This window comes from Bipolaris sorokiniana, assembly GCF_000338995.1.
Source record: "Bipolaris sorokiniana ND90Pr unplaced genomic scaffold COCSAscaffold_8, whole genome shotgun sequence".
Taxonomy (NCBI): Eukaryota; Fungi; Ascomycota; class Dothideomycetes; order Pleosporales; family Pleosporaceae; genus Bipolaris; species Bipolaris sorokiniana.
Genome location: NW_006911902.1, coordinates 1,411,504 through 1,432,266, shown reverse-complemented (window position 1 = coordinate 1,432,266; position 20,763 = coordinate 1,411,504). Strand labels below are relative to the sequence as shown.

General features: G+C 39.3%; 5 protein-coding genes across 5 annotated transcripts; 3 read left to right on the top strand and 2 right to left on the bottom strand.

The window, feature by feature from the left end:
- Positions 1–1,033: 1,033 nt before the first annotated feature.
- Positions 1,034–1,183, bottom strand: COCSADRAFT_91333 (uncharacterized protein; the record flags this gene model as incomplete). Its single annotated transcript, XM_007702686.1, has 1 exon — positions 1,034–1,183. A coding segment is annotated over one exon (150 nt), but the record flags the coding sequence as incomplete, so codon positions are not given.
- Positions 1,184–12,203: 11,020 nt separating this feature from the next.
- COCSADRAFT_37630 (uncharacterized protein) lies at positions 12,204–13,068 on the bottom strand. The gene is made up of 3 exons (XM_007702284.1): positions 12,762–13,068; positions 12,618–12,714; positions 12,204–12,564 (listed from the first exon to the last, which is right to left on the bottom strand). The coding sequence occupies exons 1-3, from the start codon at positions 13,050–13,052 to the stop codon at positions 12,284–12,286; spliced, it is 669 nt and encodes a 222-aa protein (XP_007700474.1). The 5' UTR covers positions 13,053–13,068; the 3' UTR covers positions 12,204–12,283.
- A 1,320-nt stretch (positions 13,069–14,388) lies between these two features.
- Positions 14,389–15,950, top strand: COCSADRAFT_27203 (uncharacterized protein; the record flags this gene model as incomplete). The annotated part of the gene is made up of 5 exons (XM_007702156.1): positions 14,389–15,196; positions 15,610–15,677; positions 15,731–15,769; positions 15,834–15,895; positions 15,935–15,950. The coding sequence occupies 5 exons, from the start codon at positions 14,389–14,391 to the stop codon at positions 15,948–15,950; spliced, it is 993 nt and encodes a 330-aa protein (XP_007700346.1).
- A 1,492-nt stretch (positions 15,951–17,442) lies between these two features.
- COCSADRAFT_91564 (uncharacterized protein) lies at positions 17,443–17,799 on the top strand (the record flags this gene model as incomplete). Its single annotated transcript, XM_007702685.1, has 1 exon — positions 17,443–17,799. A coding segment is annotated over one exon (357 nt), but the record flags the coding sequence as incomplete, so codon positions are not given.
- Positions 17,800–18,641: 842 nt separating this feature from the next.
- COCSADRAFT_119301 (uncharacterized protein) lies at positions 18,642–20,702 on the top strand. Its single transcript, XM_007702684.1, has 4 exons — positions 18,642–18,884; positions 18,938–19,508; positions 19,567–20,223; positions 20,300–20,702. Exons 1-4 carry the CDS (start codon positions 18,783–18,785, stop codon positions 20,572–20,574), a joined length of 1,605 nt encoding a protein of 534 aa, XP_007700874.1. The 5' UTR covers positions 18,642–18,782; the 3' UTR covers positions 20,575–20,702.
- The last annotated feature ends 61 nt before the right edge of the window (positions 20,703–20,763 follow it).

Here is a 20,763-nt window from a genome sequence, read left to right as displayed (position 1 = left end):
TATCTTAGTAATTATAGACTAATTAACTAAAGTAGTAAAGTTTATATCTATAGAAGAGACTATTATAGTAGATAAATACGCGTACGAAGTTACTAAAGCACTAGTATTAGAGTATAGAATATCTAAAGAGTTTATTACTAATCGTAATAAACTATTTACGTCTAAATACTAGAGCACATTTCTAGTAAAGTTAGGTATTAAGAAGAAGCTTTAATAAGCTTTTACTTAGAAATAGACAGCTAGATAAAACGCACAAACTAAACATTAGAATAGTACTTAAAGATATACGCTAATAAGTTATAGAATAACTAGGTAGAATTATTACTAATAGCGTAACTAGCCTATAATAGTATAAAATTAGTAATAACAAAGTATTCGCCGTACTACGCGAACTACAGATACGAGCTAACTACTTATTAGAATCTAAAAGATATTAAAAGTATTATAGTAGAAGTAGATAATAAAGCGAAGCTTATGCGAGAATTATATAAAGAACTAAGTAAGAATATAGCTTAATAGAACCTTATAATATCTAAAGTAGTAAATAAATAAAGAATTAAGAGACTAACCTTTAAGAAAGGGAATAAAGTTTTCCTATTAAGATAAAACCTAAAAACTAAATAACTATATAGAAAATTAGACAACCTCTAAATAGGACTATTTAAAATTCTAGAGAAAATAAGAAAAGTAAACTATAAGTTAAAACTCTTATAAGGTATATAAATCTACTCTATCTTTTATAAGAAACTTCTAGAACTAGTACCTCTAGATACTAAGCTAGCAACGGATATAGAGCTTAAAGATAACGAGTACGAGGTTGAGGAAATTAAGGACCTGCGGAAAATCGGTAGTTAGTGAAAGTACTTAGTTAAGTGGTAAGGATGGCCTGAGAGCTATAACACTTAAGAACCTAAAGGAAATCTAACGAACTATAAGTTACTAGTACGAGAATACTACTAGAAGCACCTAGAGAAGCGAGGGGTAGCCCCTTAAAGAGGAAGGAATAATTAAAAGAAGGATTGTAGTAATCAGCCTATAACCCGCCTAGATTAGCTGATAGTTTAGATAGCGATGGTTTAATAGCAGAAGAATTAGTACTAGAGGCCGAACTCTCTATAACCTGCTCTTTTGCGCGCTCTAACTCTTTCAGCACTGCTAGATCGCGACGAGTAAATAAGTGCTCTTACTTCTTAGCCTCTAGAAGCTTAACCTTTCTTTAAGCTAATTACGCCTCTAATTAGGTAATCTTAAGACGCTTCTGACGCTTTTCTTGCTGAACCTTCTCCTAATCTTTATTAGAAATAAAAAGACTATACTCCGCCTTTATAGTAATACAACCTATATACTACCTAGACGCTATATTAACGAAATAACGTAGACCCTTCTCCTTATAATAATTATACTTAGTAACTATTTCTAAATAAGCACTCTCTACTTTTAAAGCACGATATTAGCGCTCCTTAGTTGAAGTGTACTTTCGAGATTAGCGAATAGGCTAGACCTTAGACATAGTTAGGAAGGCTACGAGGTAGAAACGGCTATAATAAGTGGACGGGCTCTAACCTTATATACAGCCGGCGTCTCAACACGCGGTACGGGAAAACAATAGTCTAGAGTATTAGGATGATAGCCCTAAGAGAGGAGGTAATATTATAAGTAATAAGAAGGATTCTCTCCTTAATAAATAACGAGATGGCTGAAGGCCTATAGACGTCTACGTTAGAAGGTAATAATTATCGCGGGGCTAGGTTACGTGATGTGCTATCCCGCTAAGAGCAACTATCTGAGAGATAGTAGGACGTCTTAGGATGGCAGCCATCCCCAATATCACAACTATCCCAGAGATAGTAGGGAAGTAAGGGATGGCAGGACTAAAGGCAACGGATATAAGAATGAGTTAGATTTCATTATTACATTCGTTGTGGTCAACTCAAATTGTACTTTCTTACTAGTATCTTTACTTAACAAGATTATCACAAGTTAGTCTATCAAATAGATTAGTCTTATTAAACTCTTCTTAAGCACGCTAACTCCACTGCATCGCCAGACAAGCCTCACGGAACACTAACGTAATACTTACCTGCCTTAGTGCGGACCAGGATAGAGAAGTATAGACCCTTACCCCGTGTAACACCTATACGCTATACAATCTATTCTCCCTATTTTATTACTAACTTATTTATTATAGGAGAACTAGATAATTATCTCACTATCTTTAATAGGCGGTATTTATATAATGGTGGAGAATATTAGATTACGGAAGTATTCTCATATATTATTTATAAGAAATATAGTATTAGGTCTAACAAAATTAATATTTCTACTAATCTTCCTAAGCTATTATTGTAACCAAGTAGGCAAGACTACTTAGATTAGTATTGGTAGTAGTGTCACTTAGAGGCATATAAAAGTGCGTAGAACATTAAACTAGCCTTAATTTAAATAGACACCTATAGGCCTTATACGAAAAGATATTAAAAATATATCAAGCTACTATAGAGAACAGGTAGAGTTTTATATTAGTAGATCTGCCCTAGGCTAGTGCGTGCCTATGTTTAGATCCCTTTTGGATGTTAGTTCAGTAAGTACTCAAACTATTACAATTATATAATATTTCTATTAAAATCTAAGCTATAACTGCGTTCTATAGTATTAAAGTGGCTTATAATAAAGTTTATAGTGCTTAAGGCTACAACATTAGAAGAAAGCGTAGCTTATTCGGCGACTAGATAGAGATATAGTATACGATATTAAGCAACTAATATAACTAGATTTAGGTTCTAGAAGATAAGACCTAGAAGTTTTAAGTCCGTATAAGCTGCTAAGACAAGATAAAGTTCAGCTACTTAGGTATAGTAAGCGCAGTGGTTAAACAGAGCGTAGCTCTTAGACTAAAGAATGTTATCATTAATCCTACTAGGGACGGATTCAATACGTAATAGAATCCACTAGATAATATAACAGTTCGAGTACACATTAAACTAATATCCGAAAGGGATCCGAATATAGGCGCGCACTAGCCAAGAGCAGATCTGCTAATATAAAACCCCACCTTCTCTATACTATAGCTTAATAGATTTTTAATATCCTTTCGTACAAGGCCTATAGGTGTCTATTCAAATTAAGGCTCGTTTAATATCCTACGCACTCCTATATACCTCTAAGTGACACTACCGCTAATACTAATCTAAGTAGTCTTGCCTGCGCCGTTACATTATATTAAAAATCTCGCCACCGCCAGTAACGGCATTTAAATAATATCGCAGCTGTCTGTTTAGACTACGTCTAAAACTAAGTATTCCTAGCGTTAATCTAGAACCTTACACCATTATATCTAATATTTACATAGACAGAATCCTATTAACCTCCTATTAACTAAAGCCTTTAGGTTTAGAATTTCTATACTCACGCGAGTTAGATTAACTTCGGAAAAGCCGCATAGAGTACGCTAAGGTAAAGACATAGAGACTACTAAGAACCTATTGACCTAGGAATTAATCGCTATAGTTAACTAAAACACTACTAATTCTATAGAACTATTAAGAAGAACAACTTACTAATAAACGCAAAAACCCTAATAGAAGAATATAGCTAGTAAGCAGCCTACTATTAAGATAGAAGAAGAAGAAGAATTAGAAAAGGATCACACTAGTACCCTATAGGCAGAAATTAATAGACTAAACGTCTAAGTTAAATAATTAATACGGGAAAATACCCTAAACTAGAATATACTAGTACTTACTACCGAAACCTCTCTAACTATAACCAAACTACCTAGCTAACTATTAGCAAAGTTCCTATTAGTTATACCTAACTCTTAATATACTAAACTTAGCGAGCGTACCCCTCTAATTAATAATCTAAGTAATAGAGTAAACTCTACTTTTCAGTAATAATAAGCTTCTATTCAGAACTAGCTTATAATAAACTTAGATTACTATTAGAGCGAGCGCGCAAGAATAGCGTTAGTATAGAGTTATATAATAGGCATAGCAGAAGAATACCTAGAACTATAATACCTTACTAAATCAGAGAAGGAATAGTTCTTAAGTACTAAAGATATAATTATACTACTTAAATTATATTTTATATCTAGAAATAAATAGGCGGAGAGTTAAGCAGCTTTCTACTACCTATTAATAGAAAGAAAAGAGGCCTTTACAGAATTTAAAGCGCACTTTATTAGTATAGCCGTAAAAGAGTCCATATTAAGACTAGAATAGTTCTTCTACCTCTAAGAGAAGATTATACCAGCGCTACGAGCCCTAAACTTAGAATTTAAGCATCTATGGGCAGGCTCGTTTAAAAAAATAGTTCAGCACCTAACGGCTTTTAATATAGAAAGAAGAAACGCACTACTTAGTACCTATATGGAACCTAGGCCTAGTTAAGCTTTAGCTCTCTTAATAAAACAAAATCTACAGCTAAATTAGGAGTTTTAACCCCGTACCTACAATACTAGGCCCAATCTAGCCCTAACTCCGTACCGCGTCTATTCCTCTACTCCTAGACTAGCATCGAAAACTCCTATACTAGATAATATTACTCTTAGTAATTACTACTACTACGGTAAGCCTAGCTTCTACGCTAATAACTGTCTAGTCCTGTAGATAAGAGAAATTTAAGTAGAAATAGAAGATTATAAGGACGCCTTTAAGTATTATTTAGATAAGACTTAGTTAGAAAACGACGAGGCCTAAAGAAACGCTCTAGCCTAGGCATAAATAAGTATAACCTTACGAAAATAGATCTATTAAACTTATTTAGTGGTTAATATTTCTATACCCCTACTATTTTATATTTAAAAAGTTATAGGTTTGGCTTAGAATCTCTAGTAAATACTAGAGCCTAAGGTTTTCTTTTCTTAAATTCTACTATTACTCTTTCTATATCCGGCTCTCTCTAGGTACCTATCTTCAGACTATCTTTTAAAATTATAGTTAAAGGATTTTATAATTAGATATAGACCTAAGTAGATAAGTATATCTAGTTATATATCTATATTAATAGAAGAAAGATTCTTCACTACCCCTTTATAATTATAGATTTAAGATCTTAGAATTATATTATTAGAATTAAATAGTTACGACGATTCCAATTAAAGCTAGATACTACTCAGAACTAAATTATATAGCTAGCTTAATACCCTCTAACTTATAATTCTAGCCCCTCTCTCCTCGCATAGTTAAAACCACTCTATTCTAATACTAATACGTAACTAGATATCTAGCGTAGAGACGCCCTTTAAGAAAAAGATAAGTACCGTAGATAAACTAGCCCTAATAAGGGCTGGTCTAGCAAATTTAAGGACTTATTAAAATTCCTAAGGTACGTCTCCTTCCGCCGCCTTTACAACCTAAACTAAAGTTACTCTAGACCCTAGCGCTAAAACCTACCTCACCTCGTATAGTAGTTATTTCTACTAATACTTTCTATTATACTATAAAACGGAAGGAAAATGATTTCTTTACGACTAGTATCTATAAGATAGATTAAATCTTATAAGAAAGGTTAAAATAAGATAACCCTAAGAATACTAAATTAGTGCAGAACTAACTTTCTTCTAACTACTATACATACTAAGATATTTTTAGTAAAATAGCTGCTAATTAGCTACTAAAATATTATTAATACGACTATAAGATTATTCTTATAGAACCTCTTCTAAATTAATTTAGTCCTCACTATAAGTAGAGTACTAAATAGCTAAAAGCTATAAAAACTTTTATAATAGAAAATCTATAAAAAGAGTACATTAACTTAAGTTACTGCCTATTCGCCTCCTCTATCCTATGTATTTAGAAGCCTAACGGAGACCTACGTATCTATATAGATTACTTTAAGCTAAATTCTATTACTTAAAAGAATACTTATCTAATACCGCGAATAGACAAACTACTAGCTTATACGCATAAAGCTTAGATTTTTACAAAGCTAAATATTTGCGCGGCCTTTAATAAGATCTAAATAGACTCTAACTTAGAAGAGTATTTAACATTCCGCACTCGCTATAAAATATATAAGTTAAAGGTATTACCTTTTAGACTTTATAACAGCCTAGCTATATATTAGTAGTATATAAACGATGTGCTAATTAATTATCTAGATAATTTCTGCATAGTCTATCTAGACGATATTTTAGTATACTCTAAATCTAGTCTAGACTATATCTATTACGTCTGTAAAGTACTAGATAGGTTGCGAGCTACTAAACTTTAAGTTAATATTAAGAAAAGCGAATTCTATATTACTTAAACTAAATACCTATGCTATATTTTAACTAATCAAGGTCTAGAAGTTAACCTAGAAAAAGTAAACACCTTATAAGACTAAAAACTACCTATAACTATTACTAGTATAAAGTTATTCCTAGAATTTATGAGGTTCTACTAATAATTTATTCTAGAATACTCGCGAATTATAAAACTTCTTCTTACTCTCTAGAGTCCCTCTAAACCCTTCGTATAGGATTTAGACTATAATTAATCTTTTAAAAAATTAAAATTAGCTCTCCTTTTAATACTTACCTTATATTACTATTAACTAGAATATAATATAAAGGTAGAGACTAACGCCTCTAATAGCGTTATAGCTAGTATATTATCCTAAAAATAACTTAATAATAAATAGTACTCTATAGCGTTCTATAGTAAGGTCCTATCTAGATTAGAACTAAATTAGGAAATCTATAATAAAGAACTATTTACTATTCTTCTAGCCTTTAGTAAATAGTAACCTAAGTTTCTATTAGCTTAAGCCTAGGTTAACGTCTATTTAGATTACTATTCTCTAAAATACTTTATAAGCACTAAGGTTCTTAACGCTAGATAAGTAAGGTAGGCTAAAGAGCTAGCCCCCTTTAATTTTCATATCTAATACACCCCTAGAAAGAGTAATACTCGCGTAGACATCCTTTCTCGTTAGAAATAAGATATAGAAAACCTTAAAATAGCCTAAACTAATAATAGGTTGTAGGTCCTACTAGAACCGCACTAACTTAATAACTAGATTAACTCTAACCTAGCTTAAGCCTACGTAGCCCAACTATAAACCTATTTTTATTCTATCTTAGTAGCTAAAACTACTAAGAAGCTAATATCTTTAGACTCTCTTAAACTTATCGAAGCTGTTTTACAACTTAACTATTCCTTTTTTATAGAAGAAAGAACTACTCTTCTAGATAAGTTCTAACTCCGCGGTAACCTTCTTCTATATAAGAATTAACTATATATTCTCTCTACTTCTATTCTTTATACCCGTCTTATCTAAGAAGCCTATAATTAGGTATCCTCCGCACACCCTAGTACTAAGAAAACTTATTAGCTGCTAGCCTAAAAGTACTACTAGAAAGGAATAGAGTCTTCTTATAAAAGATATATATAAAATTATATAGCTTATTATAAGGTATATCTAAAATAGACCTAAGTCCTAGGTATAATTCACTCTTTTCTCGTTCTTAACTAGCTGATGCAGTACCTATATATCGACTTTAAAAAATTCCCCTAAGATAGGTCCTGTTATAATATAATTATAGTCGTTATTAACCGCCTATCTAAATAGGCTATTTCTATTCCTTATAATAAAACTATTAACGCGAGAGGTATAGCTAAGTTATTTATTGAGTAAATATACTATTTTAGCTATACGCCTAAAACTATTATCTTAGATAGAGGTCCTTAGTTTATCTCTAGTTTCTAGTCTGAATTCTATTAGATCCTAGGCGTTAGAGTAAAACTATCTACTACCTACTATAAAGAAACTAATAGCTAGACTAAGATTATAAATAAGTATATTAATTAGAGGCTACGTCTGTTCGTAGCTTACTACTAGAATAACTAGAGTAAGTTACTCTCTCTAATTAATAGAGCCTAAATTTCTCTATCTTACTCTTCTATTAGTATATCCCTGTACTAGATTCTATACGGAACTAAACTAAAGTAGAGCTAGAACTAGAACTAGAAAGAGAGTAAGCTATTCTCTACTAATAAGCTTAACTATTAGGATACTCTCGCCCTAGCTACTAGAATATATGCTACCTAGAAGGTTACTAAGAAATAAATAGAGAAAGCCTAGAATTAGATGTGAACTGTAGTAAACTAATACTAATATTCTATTAACTAAGACGTTAGAGACTAAGTCTTCTTAGATATAAAAAATCTTACTATAGATCGCCCTAGCCGTAAGTTATCTAATAAATAAGAGGGACCTTTTAAGATACTAGAAAAGGTAGAAAATTCGTATTACCTATAGCTACTAGAAGGGTCTTAGATCTATAATATCTTTACTCTAGAATTACTATATAAAGACCCTTAAGATCTCTTACTAGAATAAGAAGTCTCTAAGCCTTTAGGAACTCCTATCTAAGAAGTAGAAGAGTAGAAAGTTAAAGAAATCTTAGTTAGTAAATTATATCGCTTAAAGCTTAAGTACTATATAAAGTAGATTAGATATAATCTAGACTCTATATAGTACCCTACCTTAAACTTTATAGAGGCCCTCTATAAACTTAAGACCTTCTATAACTAAAATCTAATAAAACTAGGATCTCTCTATTTCTTATTAAAGTAGATCTAAGTATAGAAGTAAGGTATAGAGGATATAACTTTACTATAAGATAATTAAATATAGAGAAAAGAAAAATAATCCTTTAAAATAGGTATAGAATAGAAACTAGAATGCCTTAGAAATAAACCTAACCTAACTAACTACCTACTATACTAAATACCTAATTAATAAGAGAGTTAGAAGACTCTTCTACCCTATTCTCTAGACTATAAAGGTCTACTAATAGAGTTTTCTCTATCTTCCTCTCCTTCTTTAACTTCTCCTCTAACTTAACTCTAGAACTAATATCTATAGAGTCTAGGATAAAAGTTCCACCTACCTTTACTACCGCCTCTACTATCTCTATATAGCCCTCTAGCTAGCGTAGACTATTCTAAATCTCTACTAGCACCTAGTGCGTCGCGGAGAGAAGTCTAACTATAGACAACTCCTTCTCCTAGCTCTTTATTACCTAAACCTAGTAAGCTAGATCTAGAGTGGCGGACTTAAAACGCTGCTTAGTAGCGTACTAGTCGTTATCTAGCTTATTACTGTTAGAATAAGGAGGGTGCTACTTATTCTATAGCTAGCTCAGAGGTAGAGTCGTCTACTTATCTAGCGATAGACTCAGAGGTAGCGAATCGATAGGTTCTAGGATAAAAAGAGAGAAATGCTAGGGGAGAGAGATTGAAGAATTAGATTAATCCGATCTTATCTAGTTGTCTGCACTAGTAGTCTGCTTTATGCTTATAATCTGCTCTAGTTTCTATCTACTAGCTATTCTACTACTATATATATTTACTGTACTAGATTCTAGAAGAATCTATCTAGTAGTAGATTATGTAGCTATAGACGTAATAGATAGATAAATTGTATAGGGATTAGTTGACTGAAGAATCCGAGTATAGTGCCGAGCACCCGGATTATGTTAGAGATTAGCTGATTAGCTTATATCTCTAACAATTACTATAGTAGGTAGTAGCTACTAGATCTATCGCCGCGAGAAAAATGGCGAACTCGGCCTTAATATACTTTAGAACCTATTAGAGTTAGTAACGTCTTATAATTAAAAGAATTTAGAAAAACTTATAAGAGAGTACTTCTCCTTCTACTAAGTATAATAATTATACTTCTTAGACCTCTTAGCGCTAAAATAGTAGTCTATATTATAAACTCCGCGCGCGAAGGCACGAACTAAATAAAGATAGATAAGGTAGTACGCCTCTGGAAGCGCGCTAGCAGAGTAACGCAATAGTATAATATGTATATATATATGTGTATGTATATAGAAGGGGTAGAAAATTGTTAGTATTTTAGTAAGAGTAAGTATAGACGCGCGCTATTAATATACATAGTAAGCAAACGGATGTAATATTATGTGCTAATTAGATTCTTCTTAGCCTGGAGACTATTTGGGGCCTAGCTAAGACTCTATATAGAAGGATAACGATATTAAGCAAATAGATAAATAAATAAATATTAAAAATTTTTCAACAGCTACAGGACAAGCTATTAATAGAGGGGGGGGTAGTATAACGGTTTAAGTACACATTAAACTAATATTCGAAAGAGATCCAAATATGGGCGCGCACTAGCTAAGAGCAGATCTGCTGATATAAAACCCCACCTTCTCTATACCGTAGCTCGATAGATTTTTGATATCCTTTCGTACAAGGCCTATAGGTGTCTATTCGAATCAAGGCTCGTTTGATGTCCCACGCACTCCCATATGCCTCTGAGTGACACTACCGCCGATACTAATCCGAGTAGTCTTGCCTGCGCCGTTACAGATAATAGCTTCAACGCGAAGCTGTACAAAGTTCTTACATACGATGTGGACGAGCTTTGTGCTTAGCTTCTATCGCGCGGCATTAAGGGTAACTACCTTATAGTTAACGGCCTTAAGCTAGGACACAGACACGTATTAGCTATAAGCACCTAGACAGAACTAGGCCCTAGCTTCCTATCCGTGCCACCTTAAGTTCAGCCTGGAGCTAGAGCACCTAGGCGCCCCGAAATCTTAAGGTAAATATATACTAAAGACAGAACTACGATAATCTTAGATTTTAATAGCTCTGCCAACGCTACTAACTATCGAGCATAGATGCGGAATATTAATCACGCCTTAGACTTCTTTAAGGCCGACCTATCTATAGTTGGCCATCTTTGCTTCGGTATTGCGTTTCTTTTCTTAGTAATCTAGAACTATAAGTTTTATGTTACTGTAATTAATAGTATACACACATTCCGATAGGCCGTTTTATTTAATACTAAACTCTACTAGGAGATTTCGAAAGTCCAAAATCAAATTATATTATAAGTTTTCAAAATGTTACTCCTAGTGTATCAGAATGCCCGGCGGAACAGACGTCTAAGTGTGGTTATCGCTCGCCTGGAAATAGTTGCGATGGATCTGGCCAACTAGGCTAACCAGGCGATGGTGGAAGTAATAGTAGTAGAGGCTATAATGGAGGCGACGGAAATATCTATATTAACACTGCGATCTAGAACTCTCTAACGCCGCATATCACATAAAGCCCGCCTTGTAACTTTATAATCACTCGAAAGTTTCTGCCTACGCCAACAACTATTACTTTACCGCCGTATACCATCGACCTTGAGGTCGTATGAGATCTTAACGGTCGAATAACACGTTCGTTTAAGATAATAACTATAACTCTCCCTCCAGTTACTACGAAGACCATAGAATTTTGGGAGCAATCATTTCCCCTAGGTCCGGCATTTACCTTTAGTCCTGTGCCACATATCTGCCCAACACCAAATCCTATTACCAACGATAACACCAGGTCCCTGCCCAACCGAACCACCTGCGCCGGGCAGTGATGATGATCGTCAATATAGTGGGCTGTACCTACTAATAGTTATTGATATTGGGCTTCTTGGTCCGATTTGCCCAAGCGGTTATAGCTTCCCATACATTGGTCGTGGGCCCTCTCCCGGGCCATGCATTCCATTGCTCACGTGTCCGAGAGACCCGGGAGGTTTCCGAGACCCTCAAGACCCTAACAAAGATGATGATGATGATAATAATGATGACGATGGGGATGGGGCGCCGCCTTGTTCTTTTGGCCCAGCAGATAAGCTGGATCCAGTGAACCCACGGGATCTTAGACCGGACGAAGTCATCGACACTCGCTATTCTGGATATCCTGGCACAAGTGATTCTAATTAGGGTGCAGATAATCCCTAGCAGCCAACGTCCCGAACACCAACGCCCCAACCGCATAAGTCACAATGCTTTTATGTCTTCTACGTCAACTATATTGATATGATCGCCAATGACATGGAATGGCAGTTCTTTGACATTCATTGGTCAATAACAAGTTGGTATATATGTGAGAAAGAAAAGTATTTACGATGTGGCGATGGCAAAAACAGATGTTGACTAGCACAAGATGGTGAAGTGACAAATCCCCCCTGATCAAATGGTGAATGGACTGACAACTGGAGACGCTCAAGGATGTGTGTATAAGAGCGATGGTAGAGGCCCTGGAACATTGAAATGTCCGAACAAGGACTCGCTGAGCTGTCAAGCAGCAGTGAATCCAGAGGAGCTCATTTGTCCTCCTATATCCTGGGCTGAGAACTACTTCAACAAAGTCACATGTGACTGGTAGGTCTCATGATGGTGGGTAATCGCAGCAATAGATTGGATCGTTAAGGAGATAAGGTTCTTGCCTTGTGAGATATTGTAAGCCATGCTGCAACCTAATGTTTACTATCTCACGCCCAGCTCGTCGTATTGACGCGCCGTCGCGCTACGCAACGTGTAGTCTAGCTGGCTCCGAGTTATATGTAATGCTTGACCAAATAGATTCTGTCCCCATTGTTCCTTGCCAAGTTGAATAGCGTCCGCGGCATTAAAGCCGATTCCAAACAATCGATCATGAGGAGATGCTAGTACAAACTCTCTCGTGCCGAAGGACTCCAACCGCTCCTTCAAGGGCCCTGAAACGAAGAATTTAGCGATGTTTGCGCGAGTCGCAATACCCAAAGCATCTGAGAGTCAGTGAGTAGAAGAACAGGGATACGATCATTGAGAGAAACAGTACGTTCTTCCCAAATTTTGTCATTAATTCCCTTTATATTGCCTCCCCATAACTTTTGCTCCTTTGCAGTATCCGCAGCCAATATCTGGTTCAGTGCACCCTGTGGGTTGATCAGCGATTAGGAGAAAGTCAGAAGTAAAGTTTTACATTATCCCCAAATAGCCGGGCTTTCTCTGCTAGTATAGAGTGTCCAACCGAAGTATATCGCACGCCACTTTCTTTGAATACACACGTGTACCACGGAGAGAGGAACCCGACGTCTCTCTCCGTCTCCTTCCAGAAGAACACTGGGCGGTCTCCATCCTCAGTTGGTTCCTGGACGGTGCTTCTGTTTGTGATCGACCGTTGCTGACGACCTCGATTGCCAGCCTCTGAGCGGGCACTTGGCCGAGCTGCGCGGGTTGCCGGCTTCTTACTTTTACTCTTTGCTTTAGGCATTGATTTTTGTAAAATCTGCGAAAGCTAGTCGCTTTAGAGTTGGTTGGGGCCTCATACATATGATTAAAGGCTGGGCTTGGTAGGGATGGAGTGATTGGCTGATTCTTCGGCCATACTTCCTTCTTACACCCCACTAAAATGTTCTTATTTGAATGGCGGGCCTGAGGAGGCTAGCGAACATCGGGTATCGAGGCTGAGCAATGATCTCTGATACAAACACTCGAGAGAGTTTATGAAATCACATGCGATAGTAGATAGCCCGTTGTCTAAGTGCGCCTTGTTGTTATCAATTTACCTAGCCGACTAGGTAGGCATCGGGAGGTGCCTTGGAACCTGTGCTGCGACTTGAGCACTGCATTTTACTGCATAGGGAAGTCAGAATCCATCAGTTGTTGATGGGCAGTTTGAAAGCGGCGTAGCATCAGCACTTACGTCAACAGGGTAGCTGAATGCTGCTGTGACACGCCTGTGCGGGTTCTTGATGGCAGCCTATTCCAGCCCCCACCTCAGCGCTAAAACCAGCGTACGTTAGCTCCAGCAGACCTGGCGCACCATTCAAAACATAGGCAAGCAACATATTCCTCTCGTAACAAGAGTCTCATCCATCAACGGAGTGACGATCCTCTGAGGCGACGCTCCCCACCCAATCATATTACTGTGCCGCCTCGTCTTGCCAGCCATCATTCACACAATTCCGAAGGCGTCGCCCAATTCAACCCATGGAGCATTTCCGACTGGCTTGGAAGCGTTACAAAGATGGGTTTTATCTTCTGCGGGGTAACAAGGCACGACAGTCAGTCACTTGGCAGTGGTGTTCTTAGTGGTACCGTGGCTGGCTGTTATCTTGAAGCATTAATCACATGTATATGCACGAATATGATTCAAATAACCTTTCTAGGGGGTTCAGATGGAGTGGCAATCGAATGTGGTAGATAGTGATAAGTATGCAGCTGAAGATCCTGTCAGCTACAACAAACCAGCTAGCTTCAACCCAAACCTGGCTATAGAAGCGGATACAGCTTGCAACTCGGATCGATCTCTTGGCCTATGCGTATCACGCAGCTGGAAAAAGTGATCTCAGAACAAGGATTGAGTTTGCGTGACCATAGCAATGGTTCTGTGGCTTGTTGATAACAATGTTGTCTTTCAGAGGCAGTAGCCCATCTTTAGAATTAAAGGAACTATATATCTATATGAGGCAGCATCATGTACACCAGGGGGGATGCCAGTCAACATACTTTGAACAAACACTGGGAGGTTACCCACCATTCCTATCTGAATTCGCAATCTGAAAGGTCTAGATTTCATCGAGCAGCTGAAATCTCTCCCCATCACCATGGCGACTCATACTATGGCCATCCACAAGAATGATAATCAGAATTGGTACTTGCAGATCAGGAACATCAATGGAGTCCTCAATCAATGGCTGTTCAGACCGGATAATTCGATAGAAACACATGTTCCCGATGAGTACAAAGGCTTGCCCCAAAGTGTTATCATGTTTTCAAAGGTAATGTCCCAATCTGAAAAGAGCGAACTTGACCCGATCCATGATGCGATCCTGCAAGCCCCGGTCTTGATCAATCCACTCCATCCCCCTCCGGGATTTGATCTTGAGAGCGTTATGAGCCATCCAGCAACTCTGCTCAGGATTCCAGAGTACCCACCCGGTGATCCGAACTTGCTGGGAATTAACGAAGGCGTAATTGCTGAAATGGACGGAACAGACAGGCTGTTGGCGATGTGGGACGTACTTCTGGACCTTGGCGATCAGCCAGGTATAACCTTACTAGACGCAATTGCAGAAGTGGGCGAAGATCTTTTGATCTGGGTGGCTGCAAGCGCCATGCGAACAGCCGGCATTCCACTGCCTCGAGCCACCAACAAGGTCTTCAAGTTCCCACACATGCAAGGACTCGCAAAAGCCATTGAGCAAAATGCGGACTTCACTATCGCATTCAGCAACTACACTAGTTCCAATTGGAAACTCTACGAGCTTCAAACCAAGCAAAATACAATAGTGACTTCTACCCGTCTTCCAGGTAAAGTTCTCCCTGATAATAGCGGCATGTCGTTCCTCTCATTATATGAGAGTTACAACTGGCTCATCTCGGAAGGATACACCAACATAATCTCCTATAGAGGTGAGGATCAGTTGTCCTTCATCCAAATAGGCGTTGTTGTACCTCAACACGTGTAACGGCGCAGGCAAGACTACTCGGATCAGTATCGGCGGTAGTGTCACTCAGAGGCATATGGGAGTGCGTGGGACATCAAACGAGCCTTAATTCGAATAGACACCTATAGGCCTTGTACGAAAGGATATCAAAAATCTATCGAGCTACGGTATGGAGAAGGTGGGGTTTTATATCAGCAGATCTGCCCTCGGCTAGTGCGTGCCCATGTTCGGATCCCTTTCGGATGTTAGTTCAGTGTGTACTCGAACCGTTACAACACGGGCCTGGAGGGTTGGGCCCTGTTCCGTACTGGAAGATGGCTTGGCATCTGGCTACAGGTAACAGCAGCGCTTCCAAACAGCTATTTCTGGATCCTGCAGCGCTATACACGACGCCTGATGTTGATTTCCCTTGGCAGATAACGTTCACGCCTGTTACTGGACATTCAGTATGCACCTTCTAGATTTAAATACTATCTTTAATTACTCACTAGCTCTCTAGACATTGAGTTTAGGCATGAAGATTACCAGTGATAAAATTGTAAGAGTTCTCGATTAGAAGAGTACACTAGTAAGTAGGTACTCTCTATCTTAGGGTTAAATAGAGGTTAAATAGTGATTATAGTGTAGTGTACAGAGTCGCTATCTTAGAATCGTCTCATATTTTGTATGTATTATCTCTACTTAACTATACTTACTCAAATAGAATACCTACTAGCTAATTTTAATGCGCTTCAAAAGTACTATATTTTACTAATAAAAAGTTTTCTTATAACTTTTTTAGTTAAGAAAATTTTAGGCTATCAATGTCACTAAAACTTAGATCTTTATACTTTACTAACGTGTTTTACAAGCGAGCGGGCCATATAAGCGAGCGGGCCACCCCACCAACTTTGCGCACCTCTCTAACTCTAATCAACTATGGCCCTATTAAATCAAGCCCGCAACGTCTCTCATGAATCTGATATACAGCTAGTAATCTTAGCTATTAATTAAGATTAAATTAAGTCTTAAAGAGATGTAGCAAAAGTCTACGAAGTCTCTCGAACAACACTCCAGCGTCGACGCGCTGGCATACTTACCCGACGCGATTGCCAGCCTAACTTAAAGAAGCTTACAAAGCTAGAAGAGGAGGTGATAGTTGATTATATAATTGATCTAGATCTACGTGGATTTTCGCCTACCTACGCAGCTGTGCGTGACATGGCTGACAGACTACTGGCTGCGCGCGGCGCTGGCTAGGTTGGCGTCTACTGGCCGCGCAACTTTGTTAAGCGTATAGACAGTCTTACGACGCGTTTCAATTGAGCGTACGATAGGCAGAGGGCTCTATGTGAAGATCTAGTCCTAATTAAGGGCTGGTTTGAGCTCGTGGAGTAGACAAAGGCTAAGTACGGTATCTGTGATGAAGACGTCTATAACTTCGACGAAGCTGGCTTTATGATGGGCAAGATCACGACTCAGCTAGTCGTAACAGCGTTAGAGAGGAGGTGCCGGCCAAAGGCAGTTGAGCCAGGCAATCGTGAGTGGGTGACGCTGATCGCAGCGATCAACGCAGCTGGCTGGTCTATCCCACCGTTTCTAATCTTTACTAGTAAGTATCACCTATCTGCCTGGTACGAGGAGGCAGAGATCCTACGCGACTGGGCTATCGCAGTTAGCGATAACGGCTGGACGACTAACGAGCTAGGAGTTGAGTGGTTAAAGTACTTTATTAAGCATACAGATGGCAAGGTTGTTGGAGCACGTCGGCTGCTTATTCTTGACGGCCATGAGAGCTACTAGTCACTTAAGTTCTAAGAGCTCTGTAAGGAGAACAACATATATACGCTCTGTATGCCGCCTCACTCATCTTATCTACTCCAGCCTCTTGACGTTGGCTGCTTCTTACCGTTAAAGCGCGCGTACAGCCGCGAGGTGGAGAGCCTAATCCGCTATTATATTAACCACATTACTAAGCTTAAGTTTCTGCCAGCGTTTAAGGTAGCGTTTGATCGATCCTTCACGCTAGCTAATATCTGCTCTGCCTTCCGCGGTGCAGGCTTTGTTCCTCTCTAGCTAGATGCTGTTCTATTAAGGCTTGATATAAAGCTCCGTACGCCTACTCTACTAGCTATTCTAGAGGTTCTCTGGCAGGCTCGTACGCCTAGTAATACACGCGAGCTTGAAGCTTAATCTACGTTAATACGTGATCGCGTTTAGCGGTATCAAGGCTCATCGCCAACTTCGATTATTATGGTAATTAATCAGCTTAAGAAGGGGGCTGAGGTAATAATGCTCTCGGCTGAGCTTATGCGCGATCGGATAGCCAGCCTTGAGAAGGCGAACGAAGCCGCAACAAAACGTAGACAGCGTAAGAAGAAGCGGATACAGAAGCAAGGAGTGCTAACAAAGGGAGCTGGAGAAGATCTACTCGCTCAGCGCGAGGCTGATCAGCAGATTGCTTATGAAGAGCGTCAAGGAGGAGAGCGATCAGGTGTCAACCGCCAGGCTCTAGCGCGGTGTAGTAGGTGTAGAGAGACTGGCCATAATTCGCGTACATGTAAGAAAGATGCTTTAGATAGTGTTTAATCCACTATCTTAATATATATAAATTTTATTTAGTTGTGGTAAAACTGTACACGTAAAGAGGTGCGCAAAGTTGGTGGGGTGGCCCGCTCGCTTGTATGGCCCGCTCGCTTGTAAAACACGTTATGGGTTTTTAAGATCCTGATGTGGAGACTAATTTAAGCGGCGCTAGTTTTTATTCTGAACTTCTGCGATTACATTCCTTCTACACACTAGAGCGTCGTGGATAGCGGAGATGCCGATATGAACTGAGTATCAAAACTGATTAAGACGCCGCCATTTCATCTTGCTCGGTCTACATGACTGTTAATGGCCCGCTAGTATCTTTGTAGCTCACAGTAACATGGCATTCTACTGCGTGATGTCTTTCTGATAATCTGAAACAACCGACTCGAGGCGCAGTTAAAGGGGGATTTAAGGCAACCCTCCTTACCCCTGTTATATCACATAACACAGCCTCTTCGACAATCAAATCCTGCACTTGACTTGCGCCTTTTGTTCATTCAATCATGCCTAGAAAAGACTGTACATAGCTTTGACTCCTAACAGAACTACTGCGACGAACTCCGAGATGGCGCACCGTGCAGTAACTAACCTGCAATTATTAAAATAGTTTGGCTAAGCCCCGCTTGAAATTGACACTTCACGATTAGGTGGTTCGTTTGTTCCTGATTCGGAGGACCTCCTTCACCATATTTCCACTTCACGAACGGCTTACGTATATGCCAAGAAGACCAACTAACCTAACAGGCTTAACTTAGATCTTGTAATCTAGAAGATGGTTGATCTGATTGAGTCGGCTACGCGAAGGAATGCCACCCTATTATATAACTGACTGCCGTAGTTCATTGCTGACAATATTGTTCGAAGCACTCGACACTTCGATTTTGTCTACAAAGTCTTTGTCCCTTTTTATGCTGCCTAAGTCAACGCTTCTAATACTCTACAGCAGATGAAAAGGAACGAAAGGAGAAGCTCTATCGGAAATGCGCATCGAGCCCTTTCTTTGCGCCGGCACGGTTGGCCTTGTCAACGGCAGCTTACTGATACCTCGCCAGACAGAAGCTAGTCAATTTTCATGGGATCAAGTATGAGCACCATGTGCTGCTACTGTCAGTCTTCCGCTAACTTTGAGACTCAGATCTCAGAGTCTACAGAGCTCCGATGGGAGCCTTGCTTCGTGAGCTACACTTGTTCGCGCCTCATCGTCCCCCTTGACTATACGAACTCTTCCGCTGGTAATGCCACCATCGCATACATTAAGCAAGCTGCTCAGCGCAACTCTTCTTCAGCAGAGGACATTTTGATCAATCCTGGAGGGCCGGGGGAGTCCGGCGTGGGTGCTGTACTAAGACTTGGACCTATGCTTGCCCAACTTATGCCACAATATAATATTGTCGGCTTCGACCCCAGAGGTGTCAACAATAGCGGGCCAGCACTAAGATGCTTTGGTCAAGATGAAAGAAGTCGCGCCCGTGAGAAGGAATACTCGACTCAATTCATTCGTACGGTTGATGGTAAGAGTGAGCGGAGCTTACGTTACCAGTTTGAGGCCTCGACAGCTTTTGGTAAATGGTGCACCAAGTTCAACGAGAATACTGACGCAAAGTATGCGAACACTGTTGCCGTTGCGCACGATATGGCTCACTACATTGAAATGGTTGCTAAAGCAAGTGGTAAAGATCCTGAAGAGGCGAAGTTGAACTACTATGGTAAGTTGTCTAGTCATTCATGGCAATATATGTATATTCAAACTAAATTCCTCGCTAGGCGTAAGCTATGGTACCGTATTGGGCACCACATTCGCTTCACTCTTCCCTACTCGATTAGGACGATTTGTCCTCGACGGCGTGGTAGATGCTCAGGACTACTACGGCGGTAGCTTTGCGAGCAACCTGCGAAGCACGGACGATGTCGTCAATGATTTTTTTAGATTCTGTCACGCTGCTGGAGAGATCAAATGCGCCATCTGGGACAACTCGACTGAAGCCATATCGAAGCGCACCAGAAATATTCTCGAATCAATTCGCCAATTCCCAATCCCTGTCGCGGACAGCACGGTTGTGGAATATCCACAAGTGATCAGATATGAGGATATCAGCTTTATCTTCATGGCAACCATGTACTCGCCTCTGTCAAAGTGGTCTGTCCTCTCCAAGATGCTCTCTGACATTGAACGTCGTGACGCTTCCTCTGCGGCAAAGTTCTTAAGCGCTGTCAGTCCCACAGTTGTTGGGCCAACTGTGATGATTGGGGGTATAGACGCTGCGCGGAACAATCGAGAAAAGTTTAATACTTATGAGAAATGGACTGCGTACATGGCGAGGTTGACCAAGGACAGTGAATGGGGCGCTGATGCGTGGGCCACCCTTGGTCTCGCAGGAAAGGACTTGGAGATATACCCTCCAGTGAGCCAGCAATTCAATGGTATGCTTTCAAAACGTTTAATGTTTAACTTAAGTACATTCTCTAGGAGTGATGATCGCTGACTTCTGGTTTGTAGACACGTCGTTCAATGTGCAATCCAACTCGCCGATCCTGTTCGTGTCTAATACGCACGATCCATCTACACCACTGCTTGGTGCCCAGAAAATGCACAGCTTGTTTCCAGGCTCAGGGTTGTTGATACAGGATGCCCCAGGTCATGTTGCCACACTGTCTGCTGTTTCCAGCTGTACTTTGGGCCACATCAGCCATTATTTTACTAGCGGGCAGATTCCTCCGCCGAATACCACTTGTAGTGTAGAATCAGTACCTTTCATCTCAGGAGGCCTTTGAGATACACACTGCACAGAATTTCAAACATGCTCTAGTGTAAGGCAGACGTCACGACAATAGATAGCTCTAGTTCATAGTAACTTGTTTTACAAGCGAGTAAGCTACTTAAGCAAGTAAGATACTCTCCCAATTTTACTTACCTTTATAACCGTAAACCTCTCTCCTATTACAACTGCTCTCATTGAAATC

Excerpts from the sequence above, each read along its gene's own strand:
- COCSADRAFT_37630 (XM_007702284.1), bottom strand. The coding sequence starts at position 13,052 with ATGCCTAAAGCAAAGAGTAAAAGTAAGAAGCCGGCAACCCGCGCAGCT. Across the intron at positions 12,715-12,761 it reads CCCGGCTATTTGGGGATAAT|GGTGCACTGAACCAGATATT; the intron begins GTAAAACTTTAC and ends ATCAACCCACAG. Across the intron at positions 12,565-12,617 it reads TGACAAAATTTGGGAAGAAC|ATGCTTTGGGTATTGCGACT; the intron begins GTACTGTTTCTC and ends ACTGACTCTCAG.
- COCSADRAFT_119301 (XM_007702684.1), top strand. The coding sequence starts at position 18,783 with ATGCGCATCGAGCCCTTTCTTTGCGCCGGCACGGTTGGCCTTGTCAAC. Across the intron at positions 18,885-18,937 it reads GTCAATTTTCATGGGATCAA|ATCTCAGAGTCTACAGAGCT; the intron begins GTATGAGCACCA and ends TTTGAGACTCAG. Across the intron at positions 19,509-19,566 it reads GGCGAAGTTGAACTACTATG|GCGTAAGCTATGGTACCGTA; the intron begins GTAAGTTGTCTA and ends ATTCCTCGCTAG.